Here is an 18,177-nt window from a genome sequence, read left to right as displayed (position 1 = left end):
AAATGAAGAAGAAAATGAGCAAATGGGTGGTGGTGTAGGTTGAACAATTAAGCAAGTTTTGGCAAATGAGCCGATCGGCACTTTTTTATCTCCTATCCCTTTAATTTTGGCAAATTTTAGCAAGTTTATGGTAGTTTTTCCCAATTGTTACACGTTATCTTGTAATTGGTTCAAAACTTGTCAATTTAGCCAATTTATTAAAACCAAGCCGACTACAACCTTGCCTCTTATGGGCAAGTGTTATTACTTTTTCATATATAAAAACTTTAATTTTGAAAAAAAATATTTTTGGAAAATCAAGTATTTTACTTTCTCTTCTCAATTTAAATGTATAACTTTTACTTTACAAGTTGTTATTTTACAATTTTAATTGTAAATATATTTTTTTTGTTATATAATATACGATAAGATTTATATCAATGCAAAATACATTTAAAAATAAATACATTCATATATCTTTCATCAAATATTATATAATAAAAAAAATAAAATCATTGATAGTTAAAGTTAAAAAAAAAAAACTTGAAATGACAAGATTAAACATATAAATTTAAACTGGTGATAGTTTCTAAAAGTTATAATGTATAATTATGTTACTTTGTTTTATACTGATAGAACTTGCATTATCAAATGTTATTATCATTATGATAACAATGATAATATTCAATATTGTCAAGATGGAATGTGTGAAAGAGAATTATAGATATGCCTTTATTTTGATGATGGAAAGATTATTTATACAAAAACCTTCAATAAAAATAAAAATGTATGGATGAAATATTAAGTGTGTATAAATACGTATGTTGTGTATGATCGTGTCATCGTGTGAGTTTACCTATTTTGTTCCGTGAATTTTACAATCAACGTTAAGGTAGGACGACCCAAAACAGATTTGATGTCTCATTATGTATGTCTTCATGAATGCGTTTTTGTAATTGCAATGGGTGACTTCCCATATTTTATTTTTTGGAAACTTAAAAAATGTGGTATGGTTTTGAGTCGACTGTGGCGTCACCCACTCAGCCCTGCCACAATATTTTTTGGAAATTAACTTAAGCGTGAGTGCCTCAGACCCTTCATATTGATGTGGGGCATGCCTAAATAAATCAATAATTTGCATGAAAAAAAATTGGCAATTTGCATAAATTTTCGAACATTTCATCATCTTATAGATTAAACGAGATTTGTGTATTAGTAATTAGGTTAATTCTATTATTCATTTCCATAAATTTAGATAAGGTTCTTGAACATAACAATGAAGTATAGATCATATCATATACATAAATATATTTTTAAGGTACTTTGAATGAAATAACATGTATCTTTAGACTTATCTAAAGCAAGCTTTCATCTTTTAAATTTAATTTTTCTAAGATAACAAAAATGTCCTTTTTAATATAACTAATATTATGCATGTATTTATTGAAAGCACAATATACACTTAATGAAACTTATTTACAATATCTACCTCTTAATTTTTAATATAGCTACATAGTCTTTTTTTATATCAATAGCCATACTACTCGCTCACCGCCACCATTACCCGCAATCACTAAAAATCGCCGTCACCATCACGTCACCGATATCACCATCACCCCTGCATCGTGCGAGTATCTAGTTATAATAATAAATAAATAAAAGCCCTATTTTTTTATAACTTAAATGAACTTAATCTATTGGTTTAAACTTTAAAGAGCAAGAACTTTATTCTTTAAAATCTCCACATTCTTTATGAAAAGGGTTTTATGCGGGATACCATTTAACAGCTTGCCACTATCGATTGGATATTCCTTTTCATGAAGGTTGTACCCCCACATCCATCAATAAACAATTATAGATAAATATCTACAGAGTCAAAAAGTCATCACTTAATAACGAGAATTATCCTACTAGCTGGCTAGTAAGCACATACACATAAGGAAGAATTGGTACTTTAAAGGTGTTTTGGTTTTGTGGGCGTAAATGGTCTAGAGAACATGTACCATTTGCCATACTAGTAAAAGCCGAAGAATATTATGCAAAGCTGAATTAAAACCATACGAAAGTTTTTGAAAATATCCGACTACACTCATCAAATATCGATAGATGCGCGAGTATTTCCATGATCACGATTGCTTGAAGGCAATTGGTGAATTAGTTGATAGATGAAATAATGTATATGCTAAAGGAGACGAAATCAACTTGGGCGACTGTGGATGGGAAAAAAGTTCTAAAATTTTGAATGAAGCATATGTAAGAATGAAAAGCAAGTCACTAAATGAATAAACTACATTCGAAGACTCCGATGACTATAAGATGTGTGGTTTTAGACTTGTAATTGTACCTTGGCCATTAACAATTTGTTTGTGGTTTGTTGTTTAATTTAATAGATGTATTGCTATTGAAAAACGAATTAATTTCACTATCATAACAAATTTTAGATTTATACTAGTCTTAACACTTGTGTGTGATTGCTTGGTTGGATTTATGATTATTATATGATTAGTAAGACGCTCGTGCGATGTAATACATGACACCTAAACATGTTTTAAATAATGATTAAAAAAAACATGGTTAAATGGTTAAAGGTGACGACGTCCGTGATAACTTTGTGCCAAAGTGAATTATAGGGTTTTATGTTATAAGTTTATTTTCTTAACTAAAATTTATTGTTATGTTAATATTTTAAATTTATTATAATATATTAAAATTTTGTTTTAATTTTGTTATGTTTTAACTAATTGACACTATATTAAATTTGATTAAACTACTAAATGCAAAAGTAAATCTGTGCATACGATTAATTATATTTTTATCATAAATTCAAAAGTTTGAAGTTCTAATATGAAAAGTACAAATTTCTTATACACATTAATAATAACCTTTTAGAAAAATCCAAATTTATATTGTGATTAATAACTTAATATTGTATTTCTATTAATGAACGTGGTTATTCTGGGTATGTCTAAATGGAGGCATGAACGTAATAAGTCATTTAAGTGTAATAAGTATATTGTGTGCGATTATACATGAGAAAAAGAATGAGTATTTATAGAATGTCATTTAATTGTTAGTTTTTGATTTTATCGAGGTTCTTACTTCTTTTAGCTTTTAATCTTTTCCATAAGTTTATTAATTAAGATAAGGGTTTTCCTAAGTTAACCCTAACTTAAAAGGTAAGTTGAAAGATTTAAATTGTGGATCTATTTTTCGAGGGTTTTTTAACACAATTAAAACAAAGCTAAATATTTTATGTTTGTTGTGTTATTTACACCTTAAAGGAAAAAGGGAAAAAAAACCATACATATAACGAGTAAACATTAGCATCAGTCTATTGTAAGCAAGTAAGAATAAGAAATTGCTTTACAACATGAAAAAAGAAGACAAGAGTAGCAAACTAGCAACTTGTTCTTCAGAAGCCCATAAAGTCTTTTCCAACTTGAATTGGTTATCTATGCATAGTGACAAGCCTAGTTATAACAGACCAAGAGAGAAAGTTCAATAAGATTTTAGATAAAATTGTGAATTTTTCCAGAAATTTTGTAAACTTTTACATGTAACGGATCGATTGACCTATGATAAATTGTAGCCTACTAACCTCCTGTTACATGTAAATGGAAGTTCATTACTAGTTTTAGTATATCTCAACAGTTGAAGACTGAAAGTGTCAATTGTAATAACTAGTTAGTTCGATGGCTATAAGTATATGAGAGTGCTTATGTGCCTAATATGGCTATATAAATGTTATCCTAACACAAAGAATGATTAAACTAAATTTAATAATAAAATTTATTTTTTCTCTAAATAGATTTTTTCTCTTATTGATTGATATGAGAGGCACAATTGATAAGAGACCAAATGTATTCAGGGAAGAAAAAGATATTTATATATCAAACAAAGTTAATCATTACTGTATCACAATTATAATTACATAACCAAAGAGACAACCATTCTTATGATGGATAACCATCTAACTAACTATTTATTACAGATGACATTTTCGCATCCTCAACCTGTCAAAGCATGCTAAAACTAGTAAATCAACTTCCATCTATATGTAACACCTCCTAAATTAAGTTAGTTCTTTCATCAAAAGATTTTTTATGTAGATTACAAACAGGAAATGTATTGGGTGTTGTCCAACTACTTAAACACCCAACAACCCATGTCGAGTATCAAGGAAAGCTAATAACTACGCACGTACTAAAACAGAACCAGATATATAGGGGGCGTTTGGTTGTAGAAAACACCCCTTGTTTTTCATTTTTGTTTTTCAAGAAAACATGGAAAACAAAAAACGCGTTCTAATCATAGTTTTCTAAGAATGTTTTCTAAGAAAACAAAAAACAAGGTTTTCTATTTTTCCATAGAAAAGTGGAAAACACCTTTTCCTTGTTTTTTATTTTCCATTTTCATTTTTCACTTCATTTCACCCCTCCCCTCACAACTCTAACATGTTTTCTAGTTTTCTAATTGACTAAACGACACAAATCGTCCCTGTGGTTTGCCAAAACAATCCCCTTTCGTCCTTTCTTTATCAAAACCTCATTGGCGATCCTTTATAGGTGGATAAGGTTTACGAATCATCCTTTGACCGGTCAACCGTTAGCCTCCGTCCGTTAAGCACCCCACGTGATACCCACGTGAGGGGTAGTCTTGGCATTTCCCATCGATGGACACCCTTTCTCTTTCTCTGCCTTTTTTATTTCTTTTTCTTTCTTAAATCATATATATATTCATATACATATCGAGAAACACATATTATATTCCCCCAAATTAGAGTATATAAACCCTAACTTTATTAACATCATCTTCTGGATCAGATGCACTCTCAAACTCATCATTGTGTATCACATCCAGATCATCCTCTTGTACATCATTTGCAGGCTCAGGCATTGGTACATGACACCCCATAAATTCCACATCTTCATCCACATGCAGCCTAAACTGTCTCATATCCACTTCCACATCTTCTATTTCATTTTCCTCATCTACAATGTAGTCACTATCCTCACTATCCTCACCATCACTACTATCACTTTCACTACTACTACTTTCAGTGTCATCCTGTAAAACTGCTTTACCCTTAACCTTCACATTATCACTTTCATTTAAATTTTCATTTTCATCTACAATATGATCTTCTGAAGCACCATTTAAATTTGCATTCTCATTTAAATTTGCATTTTCCTTTGCATTTCCTATATGTTCTTGAGTACTAGGAGTTAAGACAGGTTCCTCATTCCAATCAAGCAACAACTTCCTATAGCTCCCCTATTTGTCACTGGTTTGCCCTTATGAGAGGTAGCAGTAGTATCACCATCAGGGATCTCATGAATAACAACCTTAGATTTTCTAGGCAAAAAGTAGTCTGCTAAATTTGTCATACCATGTTCTATGTAAACATCAAACACATTGTTGTCTTCCACATATTTAGACAAGTTATGAACATCTTGGTCACTAGCTAAGGGTTGCAGACCATTATCTAATGAATACCCAGGTTTTAGAAAATGATAATACATAACTTGTCCTCCAGTGTAACTCAAATCCTCCATTATGGAGTTTAACTCATGAACTGAAAATTGATCGATATTAATGCAGTCAGCGTATGTAACCTTACCTCTATTATATGACAACCCTGGCCATTCAGTGAAAAAACCCCCATGGTGAATCCTCAGTGAAAACAAACCCGCATAGAAATCTGTAACCAACCAAAAAAACAACAAAAATATTAACTTTTTAATTAATTAAAAATCATAAAATACAAAACCCTAAAACACTAAAATACTTACGATATATAGTGTCTAAAACCCATAAGTGGTCTTCACCCAGTGGCCTGATAGTGTATAATGGACAAGTCATTTAGGTTAGATTGTTTGATTAAATCATGGAATTCGAAGAAGAAGAAGATGAAAAAGGGTGGAGGATGAAAGGGTTTTGATTGTATGGGGATTGAAAAATGATCGGGTTGTGAGTATTTAAAGAAAAAGAAATTAAAAAAAAAACAGATATTGAGTGTCCATCGATGGGAAATGCCAAGACTACCCCTCACGTGGGTATCACGTGGGGTGCTTAACGGACGGAGGCTAACGGTTGACCGGTCAAAGGACGATTCATAAACCTTAACCACCTATAAAGGATCGCCAATGAGGTTTTGATAAAGAAAGAACGAAAGGTGATTGTTTTGGCAAACCACATGGACGATTTGTGTCGTTTAGTCTTTCTAATTAGAATGCGTTTTCAAAAATTTTATTTGTTTACTAGAAAACAAAAACCCCTTTAGTTTTCTAGAAAATTAGAAATGAAAAACTAGAAAACATTTTCTACAACCAAACACGCCCATAAAGTTTGTAAAGATTTGGTTTAAGTTTTGCAGGATTAGTATTTAGCAAATAGTCCAATCAAATGGGATGACTTTCTCGGACGATCATTACTCATTAGGCTTCCTTTATACCAAAAGGCTTGTGTTTTTGAGTGATCGACTAATTTCCTTATGGGATATGATGAACCACAATAGAATACGATGCATTACCCCCGAAGTTTAACATACGGAAGTCGTTTTGAAGTATTCCAATAATAATATATGTTGTTTGGTCCCTGAGCTAACTCTTTGAGAGATATATACAATACCGAAAATAGTCTCAATATCCATATCTGTAAGTTTTATATTGTAAATCATTACACTTATAAAAGCATCACTAAAAGTTACATTGTGAATATGTATCTTCAACATGATTCTTCAGGTTTTCACTTATTTAAATAAAGACAAATGATTTTTGGGAATATATTAGCTCCTCTTAAGTGTATGTATTCTCTATATAGGACTATTTTAGCTACTCTTAAATGTAACCTACTAACCACACGTAGGGGTGTCAATAGATGGATATAGATTTGATCATGATCTGACCCATTAGTGATCCAACTTAAATAGATTATGATCCGATCCGTGATCCAACATAATGGATCGTGATCCGATCCATATCTAAATATCTTTAAATAGAGGATCGATCCATTAAATTTCTCAATAATTTTATTTTTATAGTGAATGAAATTTTACTTTTAGTAGGGGAAAACTTTCGTGCCGCCGTTACCCGTGTCCCTTGTGAGTCGTGCCCCCAGTTACCTTGTCTTAGTCACCCCTTGCCCCAGTGCCCCTGGTGATCTTGTGCCCCTGGACATGGGTGCCCCTGATGACGTGTGCTCCCGGCCGAAGGTGCCCCCGGTCATCGGGGGCACCCTTGACTGGAACACAGGTCACCAAGGAAACCATTGACTGGGGGCACTTGTCAATGGGGATATGTCAATTAGTCAATTTTGGTGATATGTCGATCCGGATCGATCCAAATAACTAAATGGATAAATGGAACGATCCATTGGATTGTTAATCGGATATTATTTTTGATCCAATAAGTGATTTAAATGGATTGGATCGAATCGGATTTGGATCAATATCCAATCCATTGCCAGGCCTAACTACACGTAATATCATTTTTATCATTTAAATAAGTCAAAACCCAAAGAATTCTGTTAAAATATTTTAATGGTGCTTTTTATACTCGTAACAATTAAAAACACAAAACTTACGGATATGGATATTGAGACATTGAATAGGGTGATAGAGGCATAAAATTTAAGGTAGAAATCGACAAGGGGATAAAAAGCGGTATTCAAACTAAAAAAGTAATAAGTTTTTTTATTTTGGACTTTTGGTTAACTGGTAATCTGGTATAGCAAATTGGCTGGTGATAGAAAGAGACATGCTATCCCCTTTATATACATGTATACACACATGAAATTTGGACGAAGTCAGTTAGTCAAATCCTCAAATGGGTCTACTGGTATCATGGCTAATTTAAGCATGAAAAACTACCAGAAGTCACTCATTTAGCATGTATTCTAAACATTATATGCATGAATAGTCTACACTGTAGTTGTAACTACTCATAAAGACATGAATAGTGCCACAATCATGACCAGTTGAAGTTTTGAAGGATATATAGGATAATAAAATTGGATATAAGTATATAACAAACCTTGTTAAATAATTCGTAGAGCAACGATGTGTAATATATCAGGTGCGAGTACATTTGAATATCCATATTAGTTTTCTTGTTTGATTAACAACCAAACAGGATATTATGGCTACTTATAGTAAGTTAAGCTACAAAGAAGTGGGTATTAACTTGACTTCCTTCAGTTTAAACTTTAAAGAAGTCCTTTTGTTCATGCGTGATAGGACATCATATAGCAATTCAAGAATAGAGTAGTACTTGTCCAAGTTACTAGAGTTAGTAGAGTAGGCAAAATAGTTATGTCGAAAGCGGAACAATCAAAATCAGAATTGTGTCCAGTTGTCCACCTTACTGGATGTGCAAATACAACTTTTAACCCGAAAGATCAAAAAAATGGCTTTTATCTATACTTTTGTATAAAAGCATTTTTCTTATAATATAATTAACAACTTGGATATTTTATAGAGATACAAGGCTAGCAAATTTCCACTCACTAATGTCAAATTTCATTGTCCAACAAAGCAATTAAGCATCATCATATTTACAATCAAAAAGGAAAAAAAAAAGTAAAGAGAAAAAATCAGCATTCAAATCTCTAATATGCACATAATCCTAATTCTACTGCTTCAAGCATGTGAGATCTCCGAATTAGTTGCGCCAAACTAGCACCAAATTAGTTGCACCCTACATTTTTAGCCTCTAAATATCACCCATTAACAATCCAAACAGGGTTTTAAAAAGAAAAACGAAATAGCCGCTAAAGTGGGGAGATACATGATCAATGATATTATAATTCTGAACTTAAATTCTTCAGTTTTCACCAGCTTCCACGCTAAATCCTGACACTTCATTGTCTACAGAAGAAAGGGGAAGCCTGCTGCCTGCTCTCAATTTCTTCACATCTTGACTTGAGTATATCAATATCCGTTTAACCATGCTACAGAATTCCCTGCACACAAGTGACAAAAGGTTAAATAAAAATTTGAATATTTTTCAATGATTATGGTTCCGTTAATTTAGTAACTTACAGCCATGGATCATCACCCAAGAGCATCATGTCTCCTTCATCATCAGTAAAGACAATTTCCCACTGATTACGAGGGTGTAACTCTCCCTGAATCTCAAACATTTCCTCAAGTTCATCTAAAAGCTCGTTATACCCTTTTAATACAGTCAAGTCTACTGCACGACCAACTGCCATGCCTTGCATTTGAACCTTCAACCATTAATTACCACATGTTAGTCACTTATCAAAATTGTTTATGCTTTACCTCTAACAGGTCAATAATCACCCCAAGTGTATTTTTATGCATAAAACCTCCTAAATCATCTTATCCCGAAAGGTGTTTTATTATTGAATTAACAAATGACTTGAAAATCATATTTGAGACGTTAACTTTATCTAAATAAGAAAAATAGAACAACGATTTGAGTTCAATTAGACTAGTCTCGGCCAGCAAAAATAACCAATTTAGATCTGAACTGGACATTTCCAACCACAGATCTTAATAAGAAAGGCATGATGTCCAAATTAGATGTACCTTGGTCCGACTACGAGTACATGTGCTCTGTTTGCTTTGGACTTCTTTTGGTGACACTTGCAAATGCCCTTGATCTTTACAATCTTTCGATAGAACAGACTTCTGATCATAAATCCCGACAGACAATGAACTTGGCACATATCCATCAGCAAAGGTATTGGATGTGTTTGATGGGGTTAATGGTGATGTCTCGGGTATGTTATCACCTATGGTAGGAATCATCAAGTCAATACCAAATAATCTACAGCTTGAAATACTTTCAGATTTCTTCATGTCAACTGAACTTTGAATTGAATCAACAGGTTGCTTCACTGTTTCTTGAGATGAGTAAGTTGACCAGCCCGATAGACCTTTTTGATCTTCGGTTTCATCAAAAAATGTGTTCTGAGAAGTCACGATTGGAGAGGGCCTAAAATGACAACCATTGTTACCATTTTCAGTTTGGTTTGGATGCCAGGAACCGCGGTAATCACTTGTCTGTCCTTCAGGAATCTGAGTAGAAGCATTCCAAACAATAGATGCAGTAGGACATGCAGGTTCTAAAACAGGCATTTGAAATACAAAATGAAAGATTATAAGCATATTTCAGATTAATAATTACTAAAGTAGCATAATGGATGGGTCAGTCCTAAACGTGTGATTCTTTTTATACGGTCTACAGGCTGCAACACTCTTGTCCAAACAGCCAAAAAAAGGCTGTGATTAATTAGAGTTATAAATGATTGCAGAAGTTATATAATTTCAATACAACTTATTAAGTTTTTGGAATGTGTTCTGTGTTTGAAATAAACTCTTACCGAATTTTGACTTATTTGATCCATTTTTTTTTAAGTTATTCTTTTTTATTTTGCATGACCCGTTAGGCAAAAATGAAATCGAAATTAACTGTCCATAAGTCGATGTGTAGATTACTGAACTGAAGTAGTAATTTGGAAGTGCATTTAAACTGATTATGATTACGATTTTTAAATTATCAAGGGTCAATGTATTCTGACTTGAATGATGAGGCAAAGGGTCATTCTGTTATGCACTTTTAGAATACAGTAATACACCATTATAAAATTTTGACGTATTGAACCCATTCTGAATTAAGCTTTTCTTTTTTACTTTTCATGTTTGACCCATTGGGCAAAAATGCAATCCTAATTAACGTCCATAAGTCAACGGTCAACATTGCCGGCACTAATAGATTAGTGAGCTAAAGTAGTAGTTTGAATGTGCATTTAAACTGATTATGATTTTAATTGCCTGATTATCAAGGGTCATTATCTTCTAACCTGAATGATCAGACTAGGATATGTTGTGAGAAAGATTATTGTTAGGTCTGATCAAGTCACAAGAATCACTTCGCAAAAGCACAAGAAGACCACATTAAACTCACCAAGATTGGGAATTTCGACGGGAGGTCTAGGCCTTTTGCTTTTTGGTGCCACTGGTGGAGCTAAACTTGTGGGAACAGCAGTCGCAAATGCTTCAATCTCCCATGGAGAAACCCTTTCTGGTCTCATAAATAATGCAGGTTCATCCCAGTGAACCTAATACAGATATTATCAATATGAACTCATTTTAGTTTTCATAATTCAATTCAATGAATTCAATGATGTTAGCATGATTTAAAGCATAAATTAACCTTCAACGAGCGCCATTTAGAGCATTCCCACTGTGGAGATATATCTTCAACTCCAACTATTGTCCCTGTAAACCTGCTTAAATGAGAGAATTCCAACATGTAAACATTGTAAATAGATAATCGACAAAGAAATGGTGATAGTAAATGTATCTGTTACCTTCTTTCAGGAGAGTCCTCGCCCTCAAATGGCATTTTAAATCTCATCCCAACAGTAAACTTATTGTTTACAGCTTCAACATACTTATTCAAGCTTATGATGAACTGACTTGTCCTGTAAAATTTTCAACAAATTTCATTAACTCAAACAAGATCCAACTTATCCAAAATAGTAATTTTAGTATGGGTGGGAACGGGCCATGTAGACCTAGATTTTTTTGTGCTTGATTTTTTTAAAAAAATAATTGATGCCTTATGTATTAAACATATTGCAATAATTCAAACTTTACTGTTTGAACATTCAACCCGTTTGATACTTTGCCTTTTAGCTAATTTTTCTTTCTTTACCCATTTGATATTTTGTGTATATAATCACGAGTATATGGGCAAACTTCACCACCTCTACAAGCAAAGATAATATACCTTGGTTTATAGTAAACAACAAAACGGGTTTGGGTTGAAACAGCATGTGATGCAGTTGCAAGCACTCCAAGGTGCATACTCTGGCTTGAAATCACTGAAGAAGGCATGGTGCTTGGTTGACGAGCAAAACGTCTAACACCTACCCGCAATTCACCATTCTCCCCCCTACCAATGGGAAGGTTACTCATGAGTCAGGATAAAGTAAGGAGCACATGGCACATACCAATAATAAGAGACAAACACAACAATATCACAAACACTCTACCTAAGAAATACAAATGAATCCCCAGCCACTAATCTCTTACAAGTAACAAAGGTGCTCCATCCTGTTGTAAGTAAGTGCCGTCGTGGTTGACCTGTTATCTCAAAAGAAATATTGTTTTACGAAAAAGAGATACTCCCACGATTAACCAAGTCAAACAGGCATGGATCTATGTGCTACAAAAAAATAAAGTCCCAATACACTTGTGAATTTAATGGGGCGTATTGTACATTTAAACTAAAGAATAATCTTATATCAGTATTTTAGTGAAATGATTATGATAATGTGATATCAAAACAATCAGATTTGGAGAATCATGTTAAAAGTTGTAGTAAGAAATGAATTATTACTGAGATTTATATCACATATTCATACACCCTAAAGTTATAGCATATATATATAAACGTAATCAAAAATGTAATCACCTCTAAAGATATGCTTAAATCGCCACTCAAATCCATGGAGATCCTTTGCTACCAACTCCTGAGTAGGTGTTGGCTGAGTCATATCCTACACAAACTCAACAAATTAGTACATCAAAAAGTAAACATTGAGAAACTATGTTTTCCGGGTAAAACCAACAAAATTACCAAAGGAGGTAAGCATTCATTAGCATGTTTCCGAAGCACCGAAAATCCTCCATGAGTACTTGTATCCGAAGCAGTCAACACTTTACAAAAAGAGTGAACATTTGGTCTTGGTAGCTCTTCTAGACATTCATCAGGACTCGTTGGATCGATATCACTTTGCTACAAATCCATAAACAATTAAGCATAATCCTTATCCCAATAACATAAAATCATTAAAGGCCGAAATCTTACATTTTGGTCTGGCAGTAAAGTGATCTGAGCATAAACTTCATCGGTTTCTTGTTCAGCCTACATATATATATACATATAACCAATATATGTATTCAACATCAAAATCAAAACATTTTTTAATTTACAGAACTAGATACCAAAATTTAACAAGATATTGAGTACTAAAAATGTAACATACCAATAATTGAGTATGAACAACCCTACAAAGGATCTTTGACTTAAGGTTGAAAAGAGGGATTCTTTGATTCAATTCCTGGTTTGTTGATGCTTCTAACTATGTAAAAAAAAAACACTCCCCATTTCAAAAACAAAACAATCCAACAATAAAACAAAAACATAATTTAAAAAAAAAACACAAAATTAAGGAAGGAAAATGTTGTATTACTTGTTCCATGTGACCTTGAGGAAAATAAAACACCCTTTCTCCATTTCTTGGAATATCAACTAGTGGGCCTGTACATGCCTTCCATAGCTCCTTATACAACATATCTTTCACAACATAAATTTACACATTTTTTTAGCATATAAAACATAATAAAATGTTGCATATCAAATTGTAAGTTGTAGCAAATATAGTACATACCTTCAGAAGAAAAAATAGTTGACTGTTGATTATCCATGATTTACAAGGTAAAAAAAAACAAAATTTTTGAAGAAAAAAAAAATCAACAAAAAATCCACATTACTATATAAACAAGATCCAAAAACTATATGGGTATTTATTTAAGGAGAAACATGAAGTGTGAAAATGAGGTGGGGGTAAATGGGTAATAATTGAACTGTGCTACTGGTGGTGGTAATAGTACTATGGGGTTTGTTGATTCTTTGTGTGTGTGTGTGTGTTGGTTTTGTAGAACATATAGATATAGATGATGATGATACATATACAGATAGTCACAGAGAGGGACACACACACTTTTGGTGGTGGGTTTTTTCTGTCTCATTGGTGAGCCAAGCCTTTGTTTGTCTCCTTTCATGGTGGTGTGTAGTGCGTGAGCCTAACCTAACTAACCATGATTAAATTTGGTTTTGTTAAAAGTTTAGCTAAGTTAAGTTAGCTTTTTTTCCATTCATTTTTTTTTTAATTTTGCGTATCATTTGGGTTAGTTAGGGTTGGGGGAGGGCTTCCCCACTCCTCCCCTCCCCTCCCTGATTTTTCTTCTCTTCCTCTCCTCTCTCCGAAACCTAGGAGCACTTCACCACATCTCCCCTCCCCTCCCCACCCTTTTCTATTTAATTTCATTTCTATTTATTTTTAAAAGTAAAACATTTTATTTAATAAATTAAAACTAATACAAATATTAAATATAAAACAAACAACAAAATAAAACATCAAAGTACAATATTAAACGAAACGACAACACAATACATAAATAAACTAGCGATCGATGCCCGGGATGAATGTGCGATGAATATGGTCAATGAGATCCATCTTAAGATCCTCGTGAACGTTTGGGTTCTGTATCTCAAACAGTCGTTCATCCGATGGCTGTGGCGCAACAGGGGATCTGGAATGTAATCAGGACTTATAGCGTGGTCCTCGTCTTTTAAAATCATGTTGTGAAGAATACAACACGCATACATAATCTTACGGATAGGGGTTTCTTCCATTTGTCTTGTCGGTTCTCTAAGTATTTTCCATTTTTTTTTATAATACCAAAAGCTCGCTCCACATCCTTCCTTGCAGCCTCCTGTGCCTTAGCAAATCGAATCCTTTTCTCACCGATTGGATGGGAAATCGTTTTCACAAACATCGCATATCTTGGGTAGATCCCATCCACGAGAAAATACGGGTACTGATATTCGGTTCCATTTACAGTGAATGGAACCAACGGTGCTGTGCCGTCTTCAAAAGGATTGAACAAAGGAGATTGGTTCAAAACATTAATGTCGTTGTTTGAACCGGCAACACCAAAGTATGCGTGCCAAATCCAACAATCCTGTGATGCAACTGCTTCAAGCGATATCGTCGGCCCGTGATGATCACCTCGCGTGTACTGGCCACTCCAAGCTACTGGACAATTATCCTAACCCCAGTGTGTACAATCAAGATTCCCTATAAATACGTAAAATATATATATATATATATATATATATATATACATTATTAACTAAACTACGTAAAATATATATACATATATACATTAAGTAAATATATATTAAGTAAAGATATACCTAACATGCCGAGGAAACCATGATAAGACGCATGATGATCAAGAATGCGTTGCGTATCAGTACGCGTTGGCCTACGCAAATATTCATGCCGATACAACTTAATGACTCCATCACAAAAAGCATTAAGGGTGTCACGTGACGATCTTTCCGACATATTTAGGTAATCATCTAAACCGTCGGGATTACTACCGTATCCTAACTGGCGAACTGCAGATGTGCATCTCTGTAAAGCCGAAAACCCCCATTTACCACGAGCGTCGATCTTCCTTTGAAAATAACTAAAATTGTTTTCCAAATCTGAAGCTATCTTCACAAACAACCGTCTACTCATATGAAACCTTTGTCTAAAAAAAGTCTCATTAAATTTCGGTTCCTCGGCAAAATAATCTCGAAAAGGACGGTTGTGAGACTCACTGCGATCGTCGCGTCTTGTATACGTTTTTGAAGAGGAGGCAGTATCACGGACATCTTTTTGAATCGCATAATGCACCATTGTGAATAGATTAATATACCGTTCCGTCTCGTCGGATGAACTCGAGTCCGATTGGAAATTTGGGGGTGTTGGGCCGTGATTGTCAAGAAATAAAGGATTGTTGAATAAAGGGTTCATGATTCCGAAAATATAGATATATGTGTGTGTTATTTGTGTGTTGAAAGAAAAAAAAAAAGAAACAGAAGTGCAGAATGGGTGGACAAAGAAGAAAGAAAGAAGAAGAAAGAGAGAGAGACGTTGTGAGAGTGCTCCCCCCCCCCTTTTTTTTTTGTAACGGTCAACTTTTCCGGCACCCAAACCGGCAACACTGTGCCCAGTCCCCTCCCCACCCAACCGGTACCGGGGGGTCGGGGCGGTGTGTCATCCGGTACCGGCCCGGTACCGGTCGGTGCCTACTCCCACTCCGAGCACCCTTATAGGTGAGCTCGGCATTAAAAAATCTAACTCTTCAAATAATTTATACTATCTAATAAACTACTCGTAAATAGTTAAATTTTTTTTCATTTAAATATCAGCATTTAAAAAATCAAAAATATATATTTTTTCTTTCACTAATTTAAACATGTTCATTTAATATATCTGTAATACTTATAATGAAATATTTAATAATATAAATTTATCAACTTTTTAAATAACTACTCTAACACCTTCAAAATCAAAAACTTTTATATTCACCATAGTCATCACCCTCTCTGCCGCCTCCACCACCGTTGTCGACGCTAACATATAAGCTTTTAACTGATATCCCTTTCGATTGCTATCAGTCAGTATTGAATGCTCGTCTTTATAGATAGTCTATACCAATTAATCTATTATACTTCTCTAATGAGATTCGTATCTTTTTATAAATAAATTAATGCCTTGTCACTAGACAATTTTGAATATGGTTAGCATTATATTAGCAGAGTGAATTTTTTTCTAGAAAAACCATAATAGTGCTAATGTACTATCATGATTCATATTGTTAAAGGTAATCAATAAGTTGTCATATATAGTGCGGTGTTACAAATGTGAATTTTACACCGTCATCAATAACCTTTTGTCATCGATAATAATCACCTATCATAAGTAATAAAATCTCACCAATAAGACACCATTCGAGAAATCGTTAGAGCATAACTACTTTACATGGGCATAATAATAGTTATAGAAAGAAATTTGTAGCAATGCATAAATAGTTCGTATTTGTCGTGATTATTTCACATGCCGTTATTAATCCAGGTCTTTGTAACTATAGAGGCAGAGGCGGTACCAGAATATAATTTTTAAACGGGCAAAATGAAAAAATCTATGACAAATAATACAAAGCGGGTCAAAATGTTACAAACTTATAAAAAACCTTTTTAAATCATTGGAAAATTTAAGGAGACGTGACAAAAGCTAAATTTTGAAAGGGGTGTTTGCCCCCTTTACCCACTATGTGGTACCGCCACTGCATAGAGCCTTAGTATTTTTTGGCTCTATGCATATAAGCAGGTCTTATAAATTTGGGCTCAACATTATTTTTCATATACTCAATTTCAATCAAAATTCTGTCTTTAGTTCATTAATTTTGTTCACACAAGTATTTGAACTCAGTTTTCTCAAAATCTTAAGTCGCCTAAATATTAGTGAAATCATATATTTCTTAAACTTTAACTTAATAATCTTTTTAATTCCTATAAAATTTGACATGTGTAATTTACTTGTTCTCTTTTATCACATCTCTCTTTAATATTTTACATGTGCCATTATTTTGTAATTAGAAAAAATTATTAGGTTGTTAAATTAGGATGATTCATCATTTACTTAAATATTAATCAATTTATTGATGGATTAGTGTGCTTATCAATAATATAATCTCATAGTTTGTTCCAAATTACAAATAAGGATTATTATTATTATTATTATTATTATTATTATAATTATTATTATTTTAATAATAATTTCATTCTATATAAAAGAAATCTTTTACATGAAGTTGGATGGGAGCCTATATACAAGTTGTGCTCCCACTCCTTTTTGAATACAAAAGCATAACCGATGAAAAATATAAGTACCACTCCTAGCATTATTTGAGTGAATACTGGAATTAGACTTAATATGTGAAAGTGTCCAAGGCCTCTTTATTGAATTCTCCGAAAGTAGAAAAGGCGAATGGTATGAACTTGTACTCGTTGTCCTCACATTTTGATACATATTTCCTCTTCTTTTCCACGGCGTTGTGCAAGGCTATCCCAGGTGCAACGACAGTCACCCCCATACCAGCAAAAGGGGAGATGCATGTCACATCCAAACATGCGTCTTTACCTTGTACCCAATTAAATAGTAAGAGATTTGCCGGACGTAGATCCTTCCCATCTTCTGAGAGAAAACCCATTGGAGCCTTTTTACGCACCATAATCTCCGACTTAGAACATATATCAACAAGATTATCACGAACCAAATTATGCCTAAACTTTACACCCACTTCACTAAAACAATGGACCGCATGATCTCCCCATTGGTCCATCCGATGTACATTGCAACTCGGACAAATGCTACCCTAGGAGAACATCGGTATTGAAAGCCTATAGCTCAAGACACAATGAAATTGACGATGGTTCATCCTTTGTCCCAAGCCATAAATAGGGATAGCGAATAGAAATTATTATTATTATTAATCTGTATTATATTATTATTTGAAAAGGTCCATCCTAATCCAAT

At 33.4% G+C, this 18,177-nt stretch overlaps 2 protein-coding genes across 4 annotated transcripts; both read right to left on the bottom strand.

Moving 5' to 3' along the window:
• Positions 1-8,474: 8,474 nt before the first annotated feature.
• On the bottom strand, positions 8,475-13,753 carry LOC122599298 (auxin response factor 9). Of its 3 annotated transcripts, none has more exons than XM_043771791.1 (14): positions 13,408-13,753; positions 13,210-13,313; positions 13,003-13,098; positions 12,825-12,881; positions 12,594-12,752; positions 12,429-12,513; positions 12,007-12,097; positions 11,742-11,906; positions 11,320-11,433; positions 11,163-11,235; positions 10,914-11,067; positions 9,533-10,071; positions 9,020-9,207; positions 8,475-8,940 (listed from the first exon to the last, which is right to left on the bottom strand). In XM_043771791.1, the coding sequence occupies exons 1-14, from the start codon at positions 13,442-13,444 to the stop codon at positions 8,802-8,804; spliced, it is 2,001 nt and encodes a 666-aa protein (XP_043627726.1). In that variant the 5' UTR covers positions 13,445-13,753; the 3' UTR covers positions 8,475-8,801. The 3 variants fall into 3 exon arrangements, with proteins under 3 accessions (XP_043627726.1, XP_043627728.1, XP_043627727.1); XM_043771793.1 differs by having other exon boundaries at positions 13,210-13,299; positions 13,408-13,494; XM_043771792.1 differs by lacking the exons at positions 13,210-13,313; positions 13,408-13,753 and having other exon boundaries at positions 12,594-12,747; positions 13,003-13,093.
• Positions 13,754-14,302: 549 nt separating this feature from the next.
• On the bottom strand, positions 14,303-15,609 carry LOC122601775. The gene is made up of 3 exons (XM_043774513.1): positions 15,000-15,609; positions 14,482-14,670; positions 14,303-14,313 (listed from the first exon to the last, which is right to left on the bottom strand). The coding sequence occupies exons 1-3, from the start codon at positions 15,607-15,609 to the stop codon at positions 14,303-14,305; spliced, it is 810 nt and encodes a 269-aa protein (XP_043630448.1).
• Between the last annotated feature and the right edge of the window lie 2,568 nt (positions 15,610-18,177).

The sequence above is a fragment of the Erigeron canadensis genome, chromosome 5 (genome assembly GCF_010389155.1).
Source record: "Erigeron canadensis isolate Cc75 chromosome 5, C_canadensis_v1, whole genome shotgun sequence".
NCBI lineage: Eukaryota > Viridiplantae > Streptophyta > Magnoliopsida > Asterales > Asteraceae > Erigeron > Erigeron canadensis.
This window is presented reverse-complemented; position numbering and strand designations above follow the sequence as displayed.

Bases quoted from the DNA above. Each gene is read 5' to 3' on its own strand.
- LOC122601775 (XM_043774513.1), bottom strand. From the start codon at position 15,609: ATGAACCCTTTATTCAACAATCCTTTATTTCTTGACAATCACGGCCCA. The intron at 14,671-14,999 runs GTATATCTTTAC...ATCCTTTTGAAG, and splicing joins TGGTTTCCTCGGCATGTTAG to ACGGCACAGCACCGTTGGTT.
- LOC122599298 (XM_043771791.1), bottom strand. From the start codon at position 13,444: ATGGATAATCAACAGTCAACTATTTTTTCTTCTGAAG. The intron at 13,099-13,209 runs GTAATACAACAT...TTTTTTACATAG, and splicing joins CTCAAGGTCACATGGAACAA to TTAGAAGCATCAACAAACCA. The intron at 12,882-13,002 runs GTATGTTACATT...ATATATATGTAG, and splicing joins TTGTTCATACTCAATTATTG to GCTGAACAAGAAACCGATGA.